Source organism: Haliotis rufescens, unplaced genomic scaffold (assembly GCF_023055435.1).
Source record: "Haliotis rufescens isolate VD_foot unplaced genomic scaffold, xgHalRufe1.0.p SCAF_22, whole genome shotgun sequence".
NCBI lineage: Eukaryota > Metazoa > Mollusca > Gastropoda > Lepetellida > Haliotidae > Haliotis > Haliotis rufescens.
Window position 1 is genome coordinate 6670834 of NW_025963913.1, and position 24961 is coordinate 6695794.

Here is a 24961-nt window from a genome sequence, read left to right on the forward strand (position 1 = left end):
ACACACAGACTACAGGCTCTTCTTAGCTTTATTAAATGGGCAGATCTGAAAACATAACACACAGACTACAGGCTCTTCTTAGCTTTACTAAATGGGCAGATCTGAAAACACAACAACACACAGACTACAGGCTCTTCTTAGCTTTATTAAATGGGCAGATCTGAAAACATAACACACAGACTACAGGCTCTTCTTAGCTTTATTAAATGGGCAGATCTGAAAACACAACAACACACAGACTACAGGCTCTTCTTAGCTTTAGTAAATGGGCAGATCTGAAAACATAACACACAGACTACAAATAATAGATCTTTGCATCATGAAATGATTCAGAATCATCATGCAGTCCAACATGAAATTGGATACAAACAACCTCGTTCTTAATTACGCTATTAAATACTCATATCCCCAGCCAATATGACATGTCCGGTTGTGTGCAAGGCATTAGCCCTCCAGAAACAAGCACTAATGCCATTTTCAGTCTAAGTCAAAGACTTTGCCATGGAGACTTGAAAAATATTTTTTTCAAAAATCCCAAACTATCAAAAAGCACCATTTCACGTTCAGATATCTCATGTTTTTTTAGTTCTGCACCCATTTCTATATCCCCCTTCTTGTTCGTAACAGGGGATAATAAAGGGCAGCTTAATGCAAGAGGAAGGCCAAAAGTGATGGAGGTTGAAGACTCTCTGTGAAGTGTAGATCTCAGGTCTGACTGATAAATGAGTAAGGCTTACCCACACTCTGTAGGTCTTGTTGCAAGGAACATCAGTAAACCTTTTGTGATTCTGAAAGGAAGATTTTGTGTTTTTCTATAAAAAGAGATAAAAATGACTTATTTGGCACTGTACTCTATGCATAAACATGCTGTTAGCGCTTAGATATTATTACCCCGGTCAGTGGGTCAGTGTGCCTCAATCATCATTCTCAGCTCCCTGGGGAGTATACAAGCTAAGCTGCCTGTTAGGTGCTAGAAGGTTAACAACTACATTGCCATGTTGTTCCTACTGGGTACCTATTCACTGCTGGGTGAAAAGAGGCACATTTCGAACAAAGACACTTGCCCATGGAGACACCACATGTAAGGACTCTTCGCGGCTAACGGTGCTAAACTTAACCTGATTTGTGACCTAGCTGTGACCTGTGCATAGGACCACGTGTCACCAAAATACTACAAATAAAATAACAAGGTTATTCCTGTTGCCATTTCTATCCATGACCACACAGCCACACACAAGTCAGTAATCCTACATTGCTACCCATGAACACACAGCCAAACACCAGTCAGTAATCCTACATTGCTACCCATGAACACAGCCACACACAAGTCAGTAATCCTACATTGCTACCCATGAACACACAGCCACACACAAGTCAGTAATCCTACATTGCTACCCATGAACACACAGCCACACACAAGTCAGTAATCCTACATTGCTACCCATGAACACACAGCCACACACAAGTCAGTAATCCTACATTGCTACCCATGAACACACAGCCACACACAAGTCAGTAATCCTACATTGCTACCCATGAACACACAGCCACACAAATGTCAGTAATCCTACATTGCTACCCATGACCACACAGCCACACACAAGTCAGTAATCCTACATTGCTACCCATGAACACACAGCCACACACAAGTCAGTAATCCTACATTGCTACCCATGACCACACAGCCACACACAAGTCAGTAATCCTACATTGCTACCCATGAACACACAGCCACACACAAATTTGTAATCCTACATTGCTACTTATGGACACATCTAGCTGCAACATACACAGAGCTGCTGCATACTTTCCATCATGTCCACAGTGTGCAGATGTGTAGGACTCACCTGTGGCTTGTTGACACGAGTCTCCATGAAGCAGCGTTTAGTCCTCGTCTCCTCCACCAGACACACAGACACATAGTCTGCCCCTGGCAACAGTGGATCAAAGGTCACAGCAACATCGCTCAAGTCTGGGGTTGCTGAGATGTTTGGGTTCCAAGATGGCTTCCTCATGATGCCTGAAAAAATGAAATGAGTCGTTCAACTGGTGTGGCAAGAAGATAAGTGTTGACCAGGAAACTGAAGTGAAGGCTCTTTACACACCAGTGCCACTGAGTTGCATGTACACAGATGTTGCACAGATGCCTGGGTCAGGGGCCTTGAGGAGGAAGTGTAAAGTGCCACTTGTGCAAGCTGTTCACTATTCATGCTGATATGTTATTCATGAACTGAAGTATTTGAGAGGATGTGTGACAGTACTTTATCACAACGAAAAGCAACAGTTGTGAGAACAATAGTTCTTGCAGCTGGGCTGTATTAAAGAAATAAACGACAAGTGGGAGTTGTTTACTATACAATAAAACCCTGCAGTGAGAATAAGCCATGATGGGTGCAGGTGGGTGAATTTTGGTATTTCTAGCATATTCTCTCAATCTTCACATCAATTTTCTGTAAATTTTCTTCTAATACCGATTGTCATATCTCTCCCACTTTTGGATGCGATGATTCGACCTCTGCGTTTATCTGCACTTCCCTCTTAAAGATAATGTCATCCACTATATGATGTCATCAAGATGCGAGTGCATATTCAAATCTCCAGAAATGACATGACAGAACAATGTTTTATCGTGAAATAAACCACGCTTCGTTCTTCATTGTTCTTTGCGATTTATCTTGTAACTATGTTATATATCCTGATAAAGTACTGTCAGTTGGTGGTCTGTAAATAATCAAGTAAGGACCAGACATATTCAGTGACTTCAAAAGCATCAATCCACGCAGTTGAGTTACGATGACATGCATCAACCAAGTCAGCGAGCCTGACCACCCGATCATGTTATTTGCCTCTTATGACAAGCATAGTTGCTTTTTACGGCAAGCATGGGTCGCTGGAGACCTATTCTATCCCAGATCTTCTGTTGTTCTCTATCTACTACTGAGAGGATGCCCTAACTTTGTTTACATGTACAGTTCATGTGGTAAAGAGGTACTACGCTCCACGACCCTGTTTCCATTTCTGGTCTAGCTCCAGGATGTTACAAGTGACTCATGTCAAAGTGAGATATTGCTTCTGCTGAGCCCAGTAGTCATGAACTGCCCTAGTGTTACACACAATACAATTTGGTCACAAACAAGGCGGGTTGAAGATCTCTTCAATGAAACCTTCTAGGATTGCCAGTTGGCCTGAAACTCATCAAAGGGATATGCTTTATATGTTTGAGTCATTTCTGAACTTGAAACAATATACTGAACAGTTTGTTCAAGTCGTTTCCATACAAGTGACAAAAACAGGATCCCTTCACAACCAGGATGTCATGACAAAAGTGCCTTTAGTTCCACTATTAGAAGTCCAACAAGAAAAAAAAGAACACTGATTCCATGAAATAATCAATAAAACAAAAACCTGATTTATTATTCCACAAAGTTTAAAAAAAATATTCAGCAGTACATTAGGTCTCATGCAATTGTAGCCAGGTGTGGTGTGATGTGTCCAGCCACTGGGCTGCTAGTCAAAACATGAGGCAGTTCTTGGATGATGATGATATTTATTTCTTTGTAGTAGATGGTGGGAGGGAAGCTGTAAAGAAGAGTCCTCCCGCCATAAAGAGTTCATGCAGAATTGTTATAATTTAATTTAAGCCAAAAAGGAAACAGATTAATTTATAAGGATACGTTGGGTAGCACATGGTTGAAGCACATGGTTGAAGACCATGTGCTCAATTTATGTAACACAAAATGGGTGAACTGGCAAATATTTAGATATAACAAATTAAATAATAATGCAATTAAATATATTTTACTTTAATGAAAAGGTGTGATACCCTTTCTATGAATATATTTGTTTCCAAAGCAGGATGGAAAGAGATAAGAATATTGAAATGTTTCTCACCTGTAAAGAAGAGTTCTCCCTCCATAAAGAGTTCATGCAGAATGCATGAGGAGGGCAGGTGAGAAAGGAAGTTTAAAGAAGTGGACCAAAGGGCCAATCAGAAGAAAGGTAGCATCTGACAGGTATTAAAGGAAGTCAAGATGTTTCAGTCACATGAAGTGGTGGACATATCTAAAAATAGATAGGGGGAAGTCATGGTGAAGCTGGAGAAATTACAGAGGCTGCAAAAGGGTATCAGGGTTGATGTTAGTTGGCTGACATTCAACTGCAGACAAGGACAACATATAATGAACACAGAATGCAGTGATGGTGATAATAGATGAACATGTATATATATATGTATATATGTATAGAATGAATACTAGGGGGTTATAAGTGGGTGGTACTTATGTGGCTATAACTCATTCAGAGTTAGCACCACCACCTGGCTACACAATCATCCTCGTGGTAAAGTCCAACTCAGAAAATACCCTAGATGTTTATTTCACACCTAGTCATATTGCATTTCCGGAAAACTCAAGAAAGAATTGTTTGTCCCTTACAACATAACTCACTATGAGAAGACCTGTAAAGTTCTGGGTAGAGAATAGGTTTTCAGCGAACCCATGTTTGTCGTAAGAGGTGACTAACTGGATCGGGTGGTCAGGTTTGCTGACTTTGTTCATGTAAGTCATCATATCCCAACAGTGTGGATCAATGCTAATGTCAATCACTGGATTGTCTGGTCTAGACTTGATTATTTACAGATCAACTTAATATAGCTGAAATATTGCTGAATGAGGTGAATAAACAATAAACAAACAAACAAACACAAAGAGAAATTCTTGCCCCTTTCATGTGAAATCTTACAAAACTAAATCTGACCTACCTTGGGCTTTTCCAGAAATTTTAATTACAGAGCTATATACAATATCTGATTTTCTGATGGAACAATGCACATTCAGTGCAGCAAATTAGAAGGCTTTCCACATAATTCATAAGTGCATTCTCAAGAGAACCTTGCAGCTTCCAGCCCAATCTCTCATCCCAGCCCTGCCACCACCCAGCAACCTGCCATCCACATGTACATCCTGCCTGCTACATGTGTCCACCCAGCAACCTGCAATCCACATGTACATCCTGCCTGCTACATGTGTCCACCCAGCAGCCTGCTACATGTGTCCACCCAGCAACCTGCCATCCACATGTATGTCCTGCCTGCTACACGTGTCCACCAAGCACCCTGCTACACGTGTCCACCCTGCAACCTGCCATCCACATGTACATCCTGCCTGCTACATGTGTCCACCCAGCACCCTGCTACATGTGTCCACCCAGCAGTCTGCTACATGTCCACCCAGCAACCTGCCATCCACATGTATGTCCTGCCTGCTACACGTGTCCACCCAGCAGCCTGCTACATGTCCACCCAGCAACCTGCCATCCACATGTATGTCCTGCCTGCTACATGTGTACACCCAGCAGCCTGCTACATGTGTCCACCAAGCAACCTGCCATCCACATGTATGTCCTGCCTGCTACACGTGTCCACCCAGCAGCCTGCTACATGTGTCCACCAAGCAACCTGCCATCCACATGTATGTCCTGCCTGCTACACGTGTCCACCAAGCACCCTGCTACAACGTGTCCACCCAGCAAACTGCCATCCACATGTACATCCTGCCTGCTACATGTGTCCACCCAGCACCCTGCTACACGTGTCCACCCAGCAGTCTGCTACATGTGTCCACCCAGCACTCTGCTACATGTGTCCACCTAGCACCCTGCTACATGTGTCCACCCAGCACCCTGCTACATGTGTCCACCCAGCACCCTGCTACATGTGTCCACCTAGCACCCTGCTACGTGTCCACCCAGCACCCTGCTACATGTGTCAACCTAGCACCCTGCTACATGTGTCCACCCAGCACCCTGCTACATGCGTCCACCCAGCACCCTGCTCAATGTGTCCACCCAGCACCCTGCTACATGTGTCCACCTAGCACCCTGTTACATGTGTCCACCCAGCACCCTGCTCAATGTGTCCACCCAGCACCCTGCTACACGTGTCCACCCAGCAGCCTGCTACATGTGTCCACCAAGCAACCTGCCATCCACATGTATGTCCTGCCTGCTACACGTGTCCACCAAGCACCCTGCTACACGTGTCCACCCAGCAACCTGCCATCCACATGTACATCCTGCCTGCTACATGTGTCCACCTAGCACCCTGTTACATGTGTCCACCCAGCACCCTGCTACATGTGTCCACCCAGCACCCTGCTACATGTGTCCACCCAGCACTCTGCTACATGTGTCCACCCAGCACCCTGCTACATGTGTCCACCTAGCACCCTGTTACATGTGTCCACCCAGCACCCTGCTAAATGTGTCCACCCAGCACCCTGCTACATGTGTCGGCCCAGCACCCTGCTACATGTGTCCACCCAGCACCCTACTACATGTGTCCACCCAGCACCCTGCTACATGTGTCCACCCAGCACCCTGCTACACGTGTCCACCGAGCACCCTGCTACACGTGTCCACCTAGCACCCTGCTACATGTGTCCACTCAGCAGTCTGCTACATGTGTCCACCCAGCAGTCTGCTACATGTGTCCACCCAGCACCCTGCTACATGTGTCCACCTAGCACCCTGCTACATGTGTCCACCCAGCAGTCTGCTACATGTGTCCACCTAGCACCCTGCTACATGTGTCCACCCAGCACCCTGCTACATGTGTCCACCCAGCACCCTGCTACATGTGTCCAATCAGCAACCTGCCATCCATATGTACGTCCTACCTGCTACATGTGTCCACCCAGCACCCTGCTACACGTGTCCACCCAGCACCCTGCTACATGTGTCCACCTAGCACCCTGCTACATGTGTCCACCCTGCTACGTGTCCACCCAGCACCCTGCTACATGTGTCCACCCAGCAACCTGCCATCCATATGTACGTCCTACCTGCTACATGTGTCCACCCAGCAGCCTGCTACACGTGTCCACCCAGCACCCTGCTACATGTGTCCACCTAGCACCCTGCAACATGTGTCCACCCTGCTACGTGTCCACCCAGCACCCTGCTACATGTGTCCACCCAGCACCCTGCTACATGTGTCCACCCAGCAGTCTGCTACATGTGTCCACCCAGCACCCTACTACATGTGTCCACCCAGCACCCTACTACACGTGTCCACCTAGCACCCTGCTACATGTGTCCACCCAGCACCCTGCTACATGTGTCCACCCAGCACCCTGCTACATGTGTCCACCCAGCACCCTGCTACATGTGTCCACCCAGCACGCTGCTACATCTGTCCACCCAGCACCCTACTACATGTGTCCACCCAGCACCCTACTACACGTGTCCACCCAGCACCCTGCTACATGTGTCCACCCAGCACGCTGCTACATGTGTCCAATCAGCAACCTGCCATCCATATGTACGTCCTACCTGCTACACGTGTCCACCCAGCACCCTGCTACATGTGTCCACCCAGCACCCTGCTACATGTGTCCAATCAGCAACCTGCCATCCATATGTACGTCCTACCTGCTACATGTGTCCACCCAGCACCCTGCTACATGTGTCCACCCAGCAGTCTGCTACATGTGTCCACCCAGCACTCTGCTACATGTGTCCACCCAGCAGTCTGCTACATGTGTCCACCCAGCACCCTGCTACACGTGTCCACCCAGCAGTCTGCTACATGTGTCCACCCAGCAGTCTGCTACATGTGTCCACCCAGCAGTCTGCTACATGTGTCCACCCAGCACCCTGCTACATGTGTCCACCCGGCACGCTGCTACATCTGTCCACCCAGCACCCTACTACATGTGTCCACCCAGCAGTCTGCTACATGTGTCCACCCAGCACTCTGCTACATGTGTCCACCCAGCACTCTGCTACATGTGTCCACCCAGCACTCTGCTACACGTGTCCACCTAGCACCCTGCTACATGTGTCCACCCAGCTCCCTGCTACATGTGTCCACCCAGCACCCTGCTACATGTGTCCACCCAGCACCCTGCTACATGTGTCCACCCAGCACCCTGCTACATGTGTCCAATCAGCAACCTGCCATCCATATGTACGTCCTACCTGCTACATGTGTCCACCCAGCACCCTGCTACACGTGCCCACCCAGCACCCTGCTACATGTGTCCACCTAGCACCCTGCTACATGTGTCCACCCTGCTACGTGTCCACCCAGCACCCTGCTACATGTGTCCACCCAGCACCCTGCTACATGTGTCCACCCAGCAACCTGCCATCCATATGTACGTCCTACCTGCTACATGTGTCCACCCAGCACCCTGCTACACGTGTCCACCCAGCACCCTGCTACATGTGTCCACCCAGCAGTCTGCTACATGTGTCCACCCAGCACCCTACTACATGTGTCCACCAAGCAGCCTGCTACATGTGTCCACCAAGCACCCTGCTACATGTGTCCACCTAGCACCCTGCTACATGTGTCCACCCAGCACCCTGCTAAATGTGTCCACCCAGCACCCTGCTACATGTGTCCACCCAGCACCCTGTTACATGTGTCCACCCAGCACCCTGCTACATGTGTCCACCAAGCACCCTGCTACATGTGTCCACCCAGCACCCTAGCTGCTACACGTGTCCACCAAGCACCCTGCTACATGTGTCCACCCAGCAGCCTGCTACATGTGTCCACCCAGCACCCTGCTACATGTGTCCACCAAGCACCCTGCTACATGTGTCCACCTAGCACCCTGCTACATGTGTCCACCCAGCAGCCTGCTACATGTGTCCACCCAGCACCCTAGCTGCTACACGTGTCCACCAAGCACCCTGCTACATGTGTCCACCCAGCAGCCTGCTACATGTGTCCACCCAGCACCCTGCTACATGTGTCCACCAAGCACCCTGCTACATGTGTCCACCTAGCACCCTGCTACATGTGTCCACCCAGCAGCCTGCTACATGTGTCCACCCAGCACCCTGCTACATGTGTCCACCCAGCAGCCTGCTACATGTGTCCACCCAGCAGCCTGCTACATGTGTCCACCCAGCACCCTGCTACATGTGTCCACCTAGCACCCTGCTACATGTGTCCACCCAGCACCCTGCTACATGTGTCCACCCAGCACCCTGTTACATGTGTCCACCCAGCACCCTGCTACATGTGTCCACCCAGCACCCTGCTACATCTGTCCACCCAGTAACCTGCTACATGTGTCCACCAAGCACCCTGCTACATGTGTCCACCCAGCACCCTGCTACATGTGTCCACCCAGCACCCTGCTACATGTGTCCACCCAGCACCCTGCTACATGTGTCCACCCAGCACCCTGCTACATGTGTCCACCCAGCACCCTGCTACATCTGTCCACCCAGTAACCTGCTACATGTGTCCACCAAGCACCCTGCTACATGTGTCCACCCAGTAACCTGCTACATGTGTCCACCCAGCACCCTGCTACATCTGTCCACCCAGTAACCTGCTACATGTGTCCACCCAGCACCCTGCTACATGTGTCCACCCAGCAGCCTGCTACATGTGTCCACCCAGCACCCTGCTACACGTGTCCACCCAGCACCCTGCTACACGTGTCCACCCAGCACCCTGCTACATCTGTCCACCCAGTAACCTGCTACATGTGTCCACCCAGCACCCTGCTACATCTGTCCACCCAGTAACCTGCTACATGTGTCCACCTAGCACCCTGCTACACGTGTCCACCTAGCACCCTGCTACATGTGTCCACCCAGCACCCTGCTACATCTGTCCACCCAGTAACCTGCTACATGTGTCCACCCAGCAGCCTGCTACATCTGTCCACCCAGCACCCTGCTACATGTGTCCACCTAGCACCCTGCTACATGTGTCCACCCAGCACCCTGCTACATCTGTCCACCCAGTAACCTGCTACATGTGTCCACCCAGCAGCCTGCTACATCTGTCCACCCAGCACCCTGCTACATGTGTCCACCTAGCACCCTGCTACATGTGTCCACCCAGCACCCTGCTACATCTGTCCACCCAGTAACCTGCTACATGTGTCCACCAAGCACCCTGCTACATCTGTCCACCCAGCACCCTGCTACATCTGTCCACCCAGTAACCTGCTACATGTGTCCACCAAGCACCCTGCTACATCTGTCCACCCAGCACCCTGCTACATCTGTCCACCCAGTAACCTGCTACATGTGTCCACCAAGCACCCTGCTACATCTGTCCACCCAGCACCCTGCTACATCTGTCCACCCAGCACCCTGCTACATCTGTCCACCAAGCACCCTGCTACATCTGTCCACCCAGTAACCTGCTACATGTGTCCACCAAGCACCCTGCTACATCTGTCCACCCAGCCTAAGGAATCTGTCATACACGTCGGTGGTCAACACAGTGCCAACAAACACAACCCGCTTGACTGCACTTGATGTTTGCAGTTAGACACCATAGAAACGTCAACCTCATATCATGTTAATGAATATCAAGCAACATTCTCAAAAGAGATTCATGAGTCTCTGAAATTGTTTCTGTTACTAAGAATATTACTGAGAGGCTGATCCACTTGCTCCAATATTTGTTACTTCAATTCATAGGCATATTTCAGGTCAAAGGCCATAGCAGGGTTAAACATCAAAATACATCACAAATAGTATTATGTACTGTAAATCTTGAAGTTAATGCGTCTCCAAATTAATGCGACTGCTAACCCCCTAGCCAATAAACAGTGATTTCCTAAAAACAACACACAGTATATATGTTAACTCTGTTGACTGACCTTAAAGGAAGTTCAAAGGAAATAAAATAATTGAACCAACAACAGTTCACTGATTGGTATGCGGAGAAGGTGTCAACAAGCTTGACACGAGTGGGTAGAAATCTTAGCGCCAGCAGTGATAACTCACCGGATGCCTGTTGTGTAATTCCTATTCTTTGAATGACATTGGTATATGCTTGTTACAACTGCTGCTCAATAAACTGTGTTTGTGTTTATATTCAAGTTGGTATTTCCGCAATCCAAAGTGTGCAGTGAGGCTGTCTTAATGTTGATAGTCATTTCGGTGACATAAATGCGAAGTTAATTAATGCGTGTGAAGACCACTCGCATTTATCACATTTTTTTTCATGCTTGCTTTAATTTCAAGATTTCCAGTGTATGGTAGATTCTATACCACATACCTCATTCAGATAGAACTTCCCTTTGATACATGTAAAAGTGACTGAGAAAAGGCAAAAAACATGTTTTCAATGTGGTGGCCATGTTTATAATTGGATTGCTATTCCATAGGAAGCTTTCAGAGACATCACTGCTGGGATCCTACTTTCCAACATTAAGGCTGGCTGACTCAGTGGACACATCCTAGTTGACAGACAGGCACACGAGGGGTACTGCACCATGTCATAACCTCACTGGAACTAAGGTGAGCTAAGAATGGACCAATGCTTTTTTATTGATTTTTTCAATTGATCATTGTTAACCCAAGTGTTGGCAGGCATTATACTGTATTAATTCATGGGCCCTACAAGCTGTGCCAAGCTTGGACATGGGCTACAATACTATGCTTGATTTGCATTATTTGGTGTCAGAATTTTGGCATATTACGATGACACTGTTTTGTGAAAAGTACAAAGCATTTAAGATTTGCAAAACTACCAACATAAAAACAAAGCAGCCAATGACAATATTTAATCTGGCTGACCTAGTTATGGCTAACTGACAAAATGCAGGGGATAGGTAATGCTTCCAGGGCAACAGGTGTACCATCTGTCTACCAGACCCACCCTGGGCAATAAACCTGCAGTGTTTTGAAATCTGAGGTCGTCTCAGTGTAGATTCAATACCTCTTATTCCAATTTGGAAGCAAGTGCTTTAACACAGTAGGTTTATTTCTGTTCTACTTTGACGACAAGAACGCTCTAAAACGGAATGCATAATTACACTTGGGTACAAAGGTCTGCTTTCTAAGAATGTTCCAACAAGGATAGTTATAAATTTTCGAGTTCAAGGTCATTTACTTTTATCCTTGACAAGTTCAAAATAATAGTGTGCTGTGAAACATATTTTATCATGTTTGATAAGCTGTTGTTCTTATATCAAACAGAATGATAATAATAGTCCACTTATGTAGCTCATAACTCCACAAAAAAGGTGCACAAAAAAGTTCCAATTCAGTCATTGAAGTCGAGTCCATCGGTGCTTAAAGATCTGGAAAATTGGAAAAACTCTGAAAAAGTTTGAGTGGGAGACTGTTACACTCAGTTGCAGACAGGAGAAGGAGTGATGGCACTAGCTGATAGTCGTTACTTGTGGTACACAGAGGAGGTGGTGAGAGTCAGAACTGAGGCCACATTCTGGTGTAACCCTGTATGTATCTTCACTTGGTCACGTAAGTAGAGTGAGCATTACCTGACAAGCACTGGTAGGTAAGCCACAGAATCATGCCCTTCATACAATGTTTAGGGAGTTACCGGAGCATGAGAAGTATCCTCAACTGCCAGACTGTCCTCCTGTTTGCTTTGCCATAAACTAAGATTTATAAAGATATCTTAAAGAAAGAATAGATTTATAAATAAGAGACAACTAACACCTGAACAGACATCTGCAGACATGAGAATCAGGTCCAGCAGGGCCCACCATGATACAGTTGTCCTGGTAACCTGGGCTTGTCCTGAGGGGCCTGCCATGATACTGTTGTATAGTGGCCTGGGCTTGTCCTGAGGTGCCTGCCATGGTACAGTTGTCCTGGTAACCTTGGTTTGTCCTGAGGGGCCTGCCATGATGTTGTTGTATAGTGACCTTGGTTTGTCCTGAGGGGCCTGTCATGATGCTGTTGTATAGTGACCTGGGCTTGTGCTGGGGGGCCTGCCATGATACTGTTGTATGGTAACCTGGGTTTGTCCTGAGGGGCCTGTCATGATGCTGTTGTATAGTGACCTTGATTTGCCCTGAGGGGCCTGCCATGATGCTGTTGTATAGTGACCTGGGCTTGACCTGAGGGGCCTGCCATGATGCTGTTGTATAGTAACCTTGGTTTCCCTGAGGTGCCTGCCATGATGCTGTTGTCCTGGTAACATGGGCTTGTCCTGAGGTGCCTGCCATGATGCTGTTGCATAGTGACCTGGGCTTGACCTGAGGGGCCTGCCATCATGCTGTTGTCCTGGTAACCTTGGTTTGCCTGAGGTGCCTGCCATGATGCTGTTGTCCTGGTAACCTGGGCTTGTCCTGAGGGGCCTGTCATGATGCTGTTGTATAGTGACCTGGGCTTGACCTGAGGGGCCTGCCATGATGTTGTTGTATAGTGACCTTGGTTTGTCCTGAGGGGCCTGTCATGATGCTGTTGTATAGTGACCTTGGTTTGTCCTGAGGGGCCTGTCATGATGCTGTTGTATAGTGACCTTGGTCTGTCCTGAGGGGCCTGCCATGATGCTGTTGTATAGTGACCTTGGTTTGTCCTGAGGGGCCTGTTATGATGCTGTTGTATAGTGACCTTGGTTTGTCTGACTGGCCTGTCATGATGCTGTTGTAAAGTGACCTTGGTTTGTCCTGAGGGGCCTGCCATGATGCTGTTGTATAGTCACCTGGGCTTGTCCTGAGGACCTGTCATGATGCTGTTGTATAGTGACCTGGGCTTGACCTGAGGGGCCTGCCATGATGTTGTTGTATAGTGACCTTGGTTTGTCCTGAGGGGCCTGCCATCATGCTGTTGTATAGTGACCCTGGTTTGTCCTGAGGGGCCTGCCATCATGCTGTTGTATAGTGACCTTGGTTTGCCTGAGGGGCTTGCCATGATACTGTTGTATAGTCACCTGGGCTTGTCCTGAGGGGCCTGCCATCATGCTGTTGTATACTGACCTTGGTTTGTCCTGAGGGGCCTGCCATCATGCTGTTGTATAGTCACCTGGGCTTGACCTGAGGGGCCTGTCATGATGTTGTTGTATAGTGACCCTGGTTTGACGGAGGGGCCTGCCATGATGCTGTTGTATAGTAACCTGGGCTTGTCCTGAGGGGCCTGCCATCATGCTGTTGTATAGTCACCTGGGCTTGACCTGAGGGGCCTGTCATGATGCTGTTGTATTGTCACCTGGGCTTGACCTGAGGGGCCTGTCATGATGTTGTTGTATAGTGACCCTGGTTTGCCGGAGGGGCCTGCCATGATGCTGTTGTATAGTAACCTGGGCTTGTCCTGAGGGGCCTGCCATCATGCTGTTGTATAGTCACCTGGGCTTGACCTGAGGGGCCTGTCATGATGCTGTTGTATTGTCACCTGGGCTTGACCTGAGGGGCCTGCCATGATGCTGTTGTATAGTGACCTTGGTTTGTCCTGAGGGGCCTGTCATGATGCTGTTGTATAGTGACCTGAGCTTGACCTGATGGGCCTGTCATGATGCTGTTGTATAGTGACCTTGATTTGCCTGAGGGGCCTGCCATGATGCTGTTGTATAGTCACCTGGGCTTGACCTGATGGGCCTGCCATCATGCTGTTGTCCTGGTAACCTGGGCTTGACCTGAGGGGCCTGCCATCATGCTGTTGTATAGTCACCTCGGCTTGACCTGAGGGGCCTGTCATGATGCTGTTGTATAGTCACCTGGGCTTGACCTGAGGGGCCTGTCATGATGCTGTTGTATTGTCACCTGGGCTTGACCTGAGGGGCCTGTCATGATGTTGTTGTATAGTGACCCTGGTTTGCCGGAGGGGCCTGCCATGATGCTGTTGTATAGTAACCTGGGCTTGTCCTGAGGGGCCTGCCATCATGCTGTTGTATAGTCACCTGGGCTTGACCTGAGGGGCCTGTCATGATGCTGTTGTATTGTCACCTGGGCTTGACCTGAGGGGCCTGCCATGATGCTGTTGTATAGTGACCTTGGTTTGCCCTGAGGGGCCTGTCATGATGCTGTTGTATAGTGACCTGGGCTTGACCTGATGGGCCTGTCATGATGCTGTTGTATAGTGACCTTGATTTGCCTGAGGGGCCTGCCATGATGCTGTTGTATAGTCACCTGGGCTTGACCTGATGGGCCTGCCATCATGCTGTTGTCCTGGTAACCTGGGCTTGACCTGAGGGGCCTGCCATGATGCTGTTGTATAGTCACCTGGGCTTGACCTGAGGGGCCTGTCATGATGCTGTTGTATAGTGACCTGGGCTTGACCTGAGGGGCCTGTCATGATGCTGTTGTATTGTCACCTGGGCTTGACCTGAGGGGCCTGCCATGATGCTGTTGTATAGTGACCTGGGCTTGACCTGATGGGCCTGTCATGATGCTGTTGTATAGTGACCTTGATTTGCCTGAGGGGCCTGCCATGATGCTGTTGTATAGTGACCTGGGCTTGACCTGAGGGGCCTGCCATGATGCTGTTGTATAGTAACCTTGGTTTCCCTGAGGTGCCTGCCATGATGCTGTTGTCCTGGTAACATGGGCTTGTCCTGAGGTGCCTGCCATGATGCTGTTGCATAGTGACCTGGGCTTGACCTGAGGGGCCTGCCATCATGCTGTTGTCCTGGTAACCTTGGTTTGCCTGAGGTGCCTGCCATGATGCTGTTGTCCTGGTAACCTGGGCTTGTCCTGAGGGGCCTGTCATGATGCTGTTGTATAGTGACCTGGGCTTGACCTGAGGGGCCTGCCATGATGTTGTTGTATAGTGACCTTGGTTTGTCCTGAGGGGCCTGTCATGATGCTGTTGTATAGTGACCTTGGTTTGTCCTGAGGGGCCTGTCATGATGCTGTTGTATAGTGACCTTGGTCTGTCCTGAGGGGCCTGCCATGATGCTGTTGTATAGTGACCTTGGTTTGTCCTGAGGGGCCTGTTATGATGCTGTTGTATAGTGACCTTGGTTTGTCTGACTGGCCTGTCATGATGCTGTTGTAAAGTGACCTTGGTTTGTCCTGAGGGGCCTGCCATGATGCTGTTGTATAGTCACCTGGGCTTGTCCTGAGGACCTGTCATGATGCTGTTGTATAGTGACCTGGGCTTGACCTGAGGGGCCTGCCATGATGTTGTTGTATAGTGACCTTGGTTTGTCCTGAGGGGCCTGCCATCATGCTGTTGTATAGTGACCCTGGTTTGTCCTGAGGGGCCTGCCATCATGCTGTTGTATAGTGACCTTGGTTTGCCTGAGGGGCTTGCCATGATACTGTTGTATAGTCACCTGGGCTTGTCCTGAGGGGCCTGCCATCATGCTGTTGTATACTGACCTTGGTTTGTCCTGAGGGGCCTGCCATCATGCTGTTGTATAGTCACCTGGGCTTGACCTGAGGGGCCTGTCATGATGTTGTTGTATAGTGACCCTGGTTTGACGGAGGGGCCTGCCATGATGCTGTTGTATAGTAACCTGGGCTTGTCCTGAGGGGCCTGCCATCATGCTGTTGTATAGTCACCTGGGCTTGACCTGAGGGGCCTGTCATGATGCTGTTGTATTGTCACCTGGGCTTGACCTGAGGGGCCTGTCATGATGTTGTTGTATAGTGACCCTGGTTTGCCGGAGGGGCCTGCCATGATGCTGTTGTATAGTAACCTGGGCTTGTCCTGAGGGGCCTGCCATCATGCTGTTGTATAGTCACCTGGGCTTGACCTGAGGGGCCTGTCATGATGCTGTTGTATTGTCACCTGGGCTTGACCTGAGGGGCCTGCCATGATGCTGTTGTATAGTGACCTTGGTTTGTCCTGAGGGGCCTGTCATGATGCTGTTGTATAGTGACCTGAGCTTGACCTGATGGGCCTGTCATGATGCTGTTGTATAGTGACCTTGATTTGCCTGAGGGGCCTGCCATGATGCTGTTGTATAGTCACCTGGGCTTGACCTGATGGGCCTGCCATCATGCTGTTGTCCTGGTAACCTGGGCTTGACCTGAGGGGCCTGCCATCATGCTGTTGTATAGTCACCTCGGCTTGACCTGAGGGGCCTGTCATGATGCTGTTGTATAGTCACCTGGGCTTGACCTGAGGGGCCTGTCATGATGCTGTTGTATTGTCACCTGGGCTTGACCTGAGGGGCCTGTCATGATGTTGTTGTATAGTGACCCTGGTTTGCCGGAGGGGCCTGCCATGATGCTGTTGTATAGTAACCTGGGCTTGTCCTGAGGGGCCTGCCATCATGCTGTTGTATAGTCACCTGGGCTTGACCTGAGGGGCCTGTCATGATGCTGTTGTATTGTCACCTGGGCTTGACCTGAGGGGCCTGCCATGATGCTGTTGTATAGTGACCTTGGTTTGCCCTGAGGGGCCTGTCATGATGCTGTTGTATAGTGACCTGGGCTTGACCTGATGGGCCTGTCATGATGCTGTTGTATAGTGACCTTGATTTGCCTGAGGGGCCTGCCATGATGCTGTTGTATAGTCACCTGGGCTTGACCTGATGGGCCTGCCATCATGCTGTTGTCCTGGTAACCTGGGCTTGACCTGAGGGGCCTGCCATGATGCTGTTGTATAGTCACCTGGGCTTGACCTGAGGGGCCTGTCATGATGCTGTTGTATAGTGACCTGGGCTTGACCTGAGGGGCCTGTCATGATGCTGTTGTATTGTCACCTGGGCTTGACCTGAGGGGCCTGCCATGATGCTGTTGTATAGTGACCTGGGCTTGACCTGATGGGCCTGTCATGATGCTGTTGTATAGTGACCTTGATTTGCCTGAGGGGCCTGCCATGATGCTGTTGTATAGTCACCTGGGCTTGACCTGATGGGCCTGCCATGATGCCATTGTCCTGGTAACCTGGGCTTGACCTGAGGGGCCTGCCATGATGCTGTTGTATAGTCACCTGGGCTTGACCTGAGGGGCCTGTCATGATGCTGTTGTATAGTGACCCTGGTTTGCCGGAGGGGCCTGCCATGATGCTGTTGTATAGTAACCTGGGCTTGTCCTGAGGGGCCTGCCATCATGCTGTTGTATAGTCACCTGGGCTTGACCTGAGGGGCCTGTCATGATGCTGTTGTATTGTCACCTGGGCTTGACCTGAGGGGCCTGTCATGATGTTGTTGTATAGTGACCCTGGTTTGCCGGAGGGGCCTGCCATGATGCTGTTGTATAGTAACCTGGGCTTGTCCTGAGGGGCCTGCCATCATGCGGTTGTATAGTCACCTGGGCTTGACCTGAGGGGCCTGTCATGATGCTGTTGTATTGTCACCTGGGCTTGACCTGAGGGGCCTGCCATGATGCTGTTGTATAGTGACCTTGGTTTGTCCTGCGGGGGCCTGTCATGATGCTGTTGTATAGTGACCTGGGCTTGACCTGATGGGCCTGTCATGATGCTGTTGTATAGTGACCTTGATTTGCCTGAGGGGCCTGCCATGATGCTGTTGTATAGTCACCTGGGCTTGACCTGATGGGCCTGCCATCATGCTGTTGTCCTGGTAACCTGGGCTTGACCTGAGAGGCCTGCCATGATGCTGTTGTATAGTCACCTGGGCTTGACCTGAGGGGCCTGTCATGATGCTGTTGTATAGTGACCTGGGCTTGACCTGAGGGGCCTGCCATGGTGCTGTTGTATAGTGACCTGGGCTTGTCCTGAGGGGCCTGCCATCATGCTGTTGTATAGTCACCTGGGCTTGACCTGAGGGGCCTGCCATGATGCTGTTGTATAGTCACCTGGGCTTGACCCTCGGGGCCTGCCATGATGCTGTTGTATAGTGACCTTGGTTTGTCCTGAGGGGCCTGTCATGATGCTGTTGTATAGTGACCTGGGCTTGACCTGAGGGGCCTGCCATGATGTTGTTGTATAGTGACCTTGGTTTGCCCTGAGGGGCCTGTCATGATGTTGTTGTATAGTGACCTGGGCTTGACCTGAGGGGCCTGTCATGATGCTGTTGTATAGTGACCCTGGTTTGCCTGAGGGGCCTGCCATGATGCTGTTGTATAGTCACCTGGGCTTGACCTGATGGGCCTGCCATGATGTTGTTGTATAGTGACCCTGGTTTACATGAGGGGCCTGCAATGATGCTGTTGTATAGTAACCTGGGCTTGTCCTGAGGTTCCTGCCATCATGCTGTTGTTTAGTCACCTGGGCTTGACCTGAGGGGCCTGCCATGATGCTGTTGTATAGTGACCTGGGCTTGACCTGAGGGGCCTGTCATGATGCTGTTGTATAGTGACCTGGACTTGACCTGAGGGGCCTGTCATGATGCTGTTGTATAGTGACCTTGGTTTGCCCTGAGGGGCCTGCAATGATACTATTGTATAGTGACCTTGGTTTGCCTGAGGGGCCTGCCATGATGGTGTTGTCCTGGTAACCTGGGCTTGTCCTGAGGGGCCTGCCATGATGCTGTTGTATAGTGACCTTGGTTTGCCTGAGGGGCCTGCCATGATGCTGTTGTATAGTGACCTTGGTTTGTCCTGAGGGGCCTGTCATGATACTGTTGTATAGTGACCCTGGTTTGCCTGAGGGACCCGCCATCATGCTGTTGTATAGTAACCAGGGCTTGTCCTGAGGGGCCTGCCATCATGCTGTTGTATAGTGACCTTGGTTTGTCCTGAGGGGTCTGTCATGATGCTGTTGTATAGTCACCTTGGTTTGTCCTGAGGGGCCTGCCATCATGCTGTTGTATAGTGACCTTGGTTTGTCCTGAGGGGCCTGCCATCATGCTGTTGTATAGTGACCTTGGTTTGTCCTGAGGGGCCTGCCATCATGCTGTTGTATAGTGACCTTGGTTTGTCCTGAGGGGCCTGCCATCATGCTGTTGTATAGTGACCTTGGTTTGTCCTGAGGGGCCTGCCATCATGCTGTTGTATAGTGACCTTGGTTTGTCCTGAGGGGCCTGCCATCATGCTGTTGTATAGTGACCTTGGTTTGTCCTGAGGGGCCCGCCATCATGCTGTTGTATAGTGACCTTGGTTTGTCCTGAGGGGCCTGTCATCATGCTGTTGTATAGTGACCTTGGTTTGTCCTGAGGGGCCTGTTATCATGCTGTTGTATAGTGACCTTGGTTTGTCCTGAGGGGCCTGTCATGATGCTGTTGCATAGTGACCTTGGTTTGTCCTGAGGGGCCTGCCATCATGCTGTTGTATAGTGACCTTGGTTTGTCCTGAGGGGCCTGTGATGATGCTGTTGTATAGTGACTTTGGTTTGTCCTGAGGGGCCTGCCATCATGCTGTTGTATAGTGACCTTGGTTTGTCCTGAGGGGCCTGTCATGATGCTGTTGTATAGTGACCTTGGTTTGTCCTGAGGGGCCTGTCTGGATGCTCTTGTATAGTGACCTTGGTTTGTCCTGAGGGGCCTGTCATGATGCTGTTGTATAGTGACCTTGGTTTGTCATCATGCTGTTGTATAGTGACCTTGGTTTGTCCTGAGGGGCCTGTTATCATGCTGTTGTATAGTGACCTTGGTTTGTCCTGAGGGGCCTGTCATGATGCTGTTGCATAGTGACCTTGGTTTGTCCTGAGGGGCCTGCCATCATGCTGTTGTATAGTGACCTTGGTTTGTCCTGAGGGGCCTGTGATGATGCTGTTGTATAGTGACTTTGGTTTGTCCTGAGGGGCCTGCCATCATGCTGTTGTATAGTGACCTTGGTTTGTCCTGAGGGGCCTGTCATGATGCTGTTGTATAGTGACCTTGGTTTGTCCTGAAGGGCCTGTCTGGATGCTCTTGTATAGTGACCTTGGTTTGTCCTGAGGGGCCTGTCATGATGCTGTTGTATAGTGACCTTGGTTTGTCCTGAGGGGCCTGCCATGATGTTGTTGTATAGTGACCTTGGTTTGTCCTGAGGGGCCTGCCATCATGCTGTTGTATAGTGACCTTGGTTTGTCCTGAGGGGCCTGCCATCATGCTGTTGTATAGTGACCTTGGTTTGTCCTGAGGGGCCTGCCATCATGCTGTTGTATAGTGACCTTGGTTTGTCCTGAGGGGCCTGTCATGATGCTGTTGTATAGTGACCTTGGTCTGTCCTGAGGGGCCTGCCATCATGCTGTTGTATAGTGACCTTGGTTTGTCCTGAGGGGCCTGCCATCATGCTGTTGTATAGTGACCTTGGTTTGTCCTGAGGGGCCTGCCATCATGCTGTTGTATAGTGACCTTGGTTTGTCCTGAGGGGCCTGCCATCATGCTGTTGTATAGTGACCTTGGTTTGTCCTGAGGGGCCTGCCATCATGCTGTTGTATAGTGACCTTGGTTTGTCCTGAGGGGCCTGCCATCATGCTGTTGTATAGTGACCTTGGTTTGTCCTGAGGGGCCTGCCATCATGCTGTTGTATAGTGACCTTGGTTTGTCCTGAGGGGCCCGCCATCATGCTGTTGTATAGTGACCTTGGTTTGTCCTGAGGGGCCTGTCATGATGTAATTGTCCTGTGACCCCTGCAGCCCCCGTAAGATTCAGTGAGGCCCACCACGATGGAGTCTCACAACTCAACAATGTACAGAACACCCAGACAACTCTATATTGCAAAGTGACCATGAAAATTTACTTTTGAATATCAAAAAACGACACAAATCCCAACACATAAGAATCTGAAAATACTTAATCCAGCAAACTGATAATCCCTATATTTCCAGCTTAGATGCAGCCAACAGGGTGGTCAATTGTTTTCCAAATACAAGATGCACAGGGATGTAAATGCACTCACCTTGTGATGGGCTGCAGTGTACAACCAGCTGATGCAGTCCACACCAGCTACTGTGCAGATCATTCCGGGGATACTGACAAAGCCTCTATGTTATTTACCACTGAATCATTTTCAACACTAAAAATACACTAGGGGCACGCTGGTGCAGATGACAAAACAGGGTTGCCTCTCATTCTCTGTGGTTATCAGAAACATCAGTCAGTGACGTGTGACCTGTGCTGTGTGACCATTGTTCCAGCTCTAACATCATACTGCATGGCAGAAATAATAACAGGCTAGAACAAAGCCATCACATTTGGCATCCACTGCTTCTGTTCCCAAATTCTACAAGTGACATCAATTTTCTATTGTGGAGAAACCCTTTCTCCTTCTCACAACTGTAACTACAAATTGATGTGCTGTTTTCCAGATCTCATAAAACATAAATATGACTAATTTGTTTTCATATTCTATTCACATTTCATTGAGAATTCTAACGGTGTCAATCTGTGTTTCACCAATGTCATCTTGTTCTCTCCAATCAACACTGGACCTCAGGCTGGACGCATGTGTTTCCAGCTCTACCTTCAGGACAACAAGGGTGCATCCTTGGTGCCACAGAGCAGACCAGTTATATGGCACTGTAGCTCACCTGGTGCAGAGCCATATTTTATCCATGGGTTTGATTTTTATTGGGTATCCACAACTTTGAGTGGGTTTTTAAATTTATTTACCCACATGTTTCTTTACATTTGAGTATTTGAAAACCTGTTTTGTAACAATCCCTATAAATCATTTAAAACCAAATGAATAGTGGGATACATGTTTTACCAAATGTAACTGTCGGAAAATGAATTTTGCTATCGGCTGATAAGCAATCGTTTTATCTAACAGTTGTAATATATGCATTAGTAATATTTCAATAGCGATTTTAGAGTCTTTGTTACGTATTTGATATGCCAGGGATTTGATTTGTCTGTGTATTTCAGTTCCTTTTTTATGCAAGTACTCTACAGCTCTGTGGAACATGAAAATATACATGAATAGTCAGAGGATGAATTCATGTTCACACACAGTTTGGCCACTTTGAATAGCATTTCAATCATATCACAGAGAGTCAGATGTGTGTATTTGCTGATCAATGCTACACTCAGTAATATTTCATCTTCATAACTGTTGCCTGTGAACAATTCAGTAAGGATCAGACATACCAGTGGTACAATGAGCATCATCCCATGCCATTGTTTGTTTGTTTTATTGTTTGTGGTGTAACACTGCACTCAGCTATATGGCGGCAGTCTGGACCAGACAACCCGGTGATTGATATCTAAGCATAAATCCATACAATTAGGATACGATGACATGCATCAACCAAGCCAGCAAATCTGACCACCTGATCCCATTAGTCGCCTTTTACGGCAAGCATGGGTTCCTGAAGACCTATTCTAACCCGGATCTTCATTCAAGATATTATGAGTATATGTACATCCTATATACAGCAAATGACCTGGACCAAACAATAAGTTTGTTATATCCGTCAGTTCGTTATAACCATGTTCGTTATAAACACAGTTTACTGTAAATTAGTATAAAACAAGAAGAGTGAGTAATCCAATCAACCACAGATTTTGGACAGTTTCAAGCCTCCTGCAGTCATGTACAACCATGGCAACCCAACCAAAGTTCATACAAGTACAGTTTACTAAAATTCAAGGCCTTTTCAAGGGTTTTCAAGGGTTTTCAAGGCTTTCAACTTTCATTTTCAAGTCTTTTTAGTTGGATTATAAGCCTTAGTCAGTCAAGATTTTATTAAATCCTGCATACTATATATTAGTTGTAAGACCTGAAAAAGCAGTATTACCATCACACATATTCATGTTTTCAAACATGAATACCTCAGTAGCTAAAATTATAAAATTGAATTCGAACCTCTTTAACAAATGGTGATAAAATGCACATATAGTTTCAGCATCCAGAATCCAGCAGTTCAAGTGGAAAAGATGCATACAATCTGGGTGCAGCTGGACAGAACTCAAAGAGCAAAGTGGAAATACTAAAAAAATTGCCCCGTTTTGTAATACCAACACATCATGTGAATACGGTATCTACCACTACACCTATGTATTACCAGGTGTCATCAGTGGTGGGATGTGCAGTCACAAAAGAGATGAAGATGCCCCCAGATGTTAATGACAATGTAGATCATCATGAGACAAACTCACTGGGGCTCAGCTAAAATCACTCTGTTAGTTGGAGCATCTATAAATCCCAAGTCAACATGGATAAATACAAACGTTGGATGATAACAATGATGTGATGATGGGAGCATACTAAACCAACAGTCTGGGAAACCTCACATCAATCTTGACCCCAAACACACACTCAATGGATCATCACGAGATTACCTACGTTTAGAAAGAGCTATAATCCCATCTCCATGGTATCGGGTACTTCACAGGGAAAATATTGTGTCTTTTTTAGTAGCCTACTTTCCCTGCCTGAGTGAGAGCAGCTAGAGTCACTCAGCCATTACAACAGAACAGCAACAACTGGCTGGTGTCAGCAGGGTATTCTCATGTTACACAACAGCAGAGAGCATGATGATGGGGACAAGTACAATGTCATTCACAACAAGTACAATGTCATTCACTACAGTAAAAAAAGGCTTCACGCGCCATGGGATATGGAATGTCAGTAAATGGCCAAATGTGCACTCAGTGTGTGGGACAGCCAGTATGTAGCTCATTGTCCTCATACTAAAGATGTCTGTACTTTAAATCAAAGCTGGGTGAAATGAGTTACAGTCATGGGGAAAGTTTGACTTGGTGGGGTTGGAGGAGGCCTTTGGTGTGAAGTTCTGGGAGGGTGGGTTTTGTGATGAGGGAGGATATATCTGGGAGGAGATATGATGGGTTTTGTGATGATGGAGGAGATATGATGGGTTTTGTGATGAGGGAGGAAATATGATCGGTATTGTGATGAGGGAGGAGATATCAGGGAGGAGATATGATGGGTATCGTGATGAGGGAGGAGATATCAGGGAGGAGATATGATTGGTATTGTGATGAGGGAGGAGATATGATGGGTATTGTGATGAGGGAGGAGATATGATGGGTATTGTGATGAGGGAGGAGATATCAGGGAGGAGATATGATGGGTATCGTGATGAGGGAGGAGATATGATGGGTATTGTGATGAGGGAGGAGGTAATCGGGGAGGAGATATGATGGGTATTGTGATGAGGGAGGAAATATGATGGGTATTGTGATGAGGGAGGAGATATCAGGGAGGAGATATGATGGGTATCGTGATGAGGGAGGAGATATCAGGGAGGAGATATGATTAGTATTGTGATGAGGGAGGAGATATGATGGGTATTGTGATGAGGGAGGAGATATGATGGGTATTGTGATGAGGGAGAAGGTAATCGGGGAGGAGATATGATGGGTATTGTGATGAGGGAGGAGATATGATGGGTATTGTGATGAGGGAGGAGATATGATGGGTATTGTGATGAGGGAGGAGATATGATGGGTATTGTGATGAGGGAGGAGGTAATCGGGGAGGAGATA

At 48.4% G+C, this 24961-nt stretch overlaps 1 protein-coding gene across 1 annotated transcript in view; it reads right to left on the reverse strand.

Annotated features, from left to right (window-relative positions):
* Positions 1–24961, reverse strand: part of LOC124118218 — a 162491-nt gene that overhangs the window by 10568 nt on the left and 126962 nt on the right. Inside the window, exons 6-7 of the mRNA XM_048401469.1 lie at positions 1848–2020; positions 738–788 (exon numbers count right to left, since the gene is read on the reverse strand). Coding sequence (XP_048257426.1) covers positions 738–788; positions 1848–2020 — 224 coding nt within the window. The remainder of the gene's footprint in view (positions 1–737; positions 789–1847; positions 2021–24961) is intronic.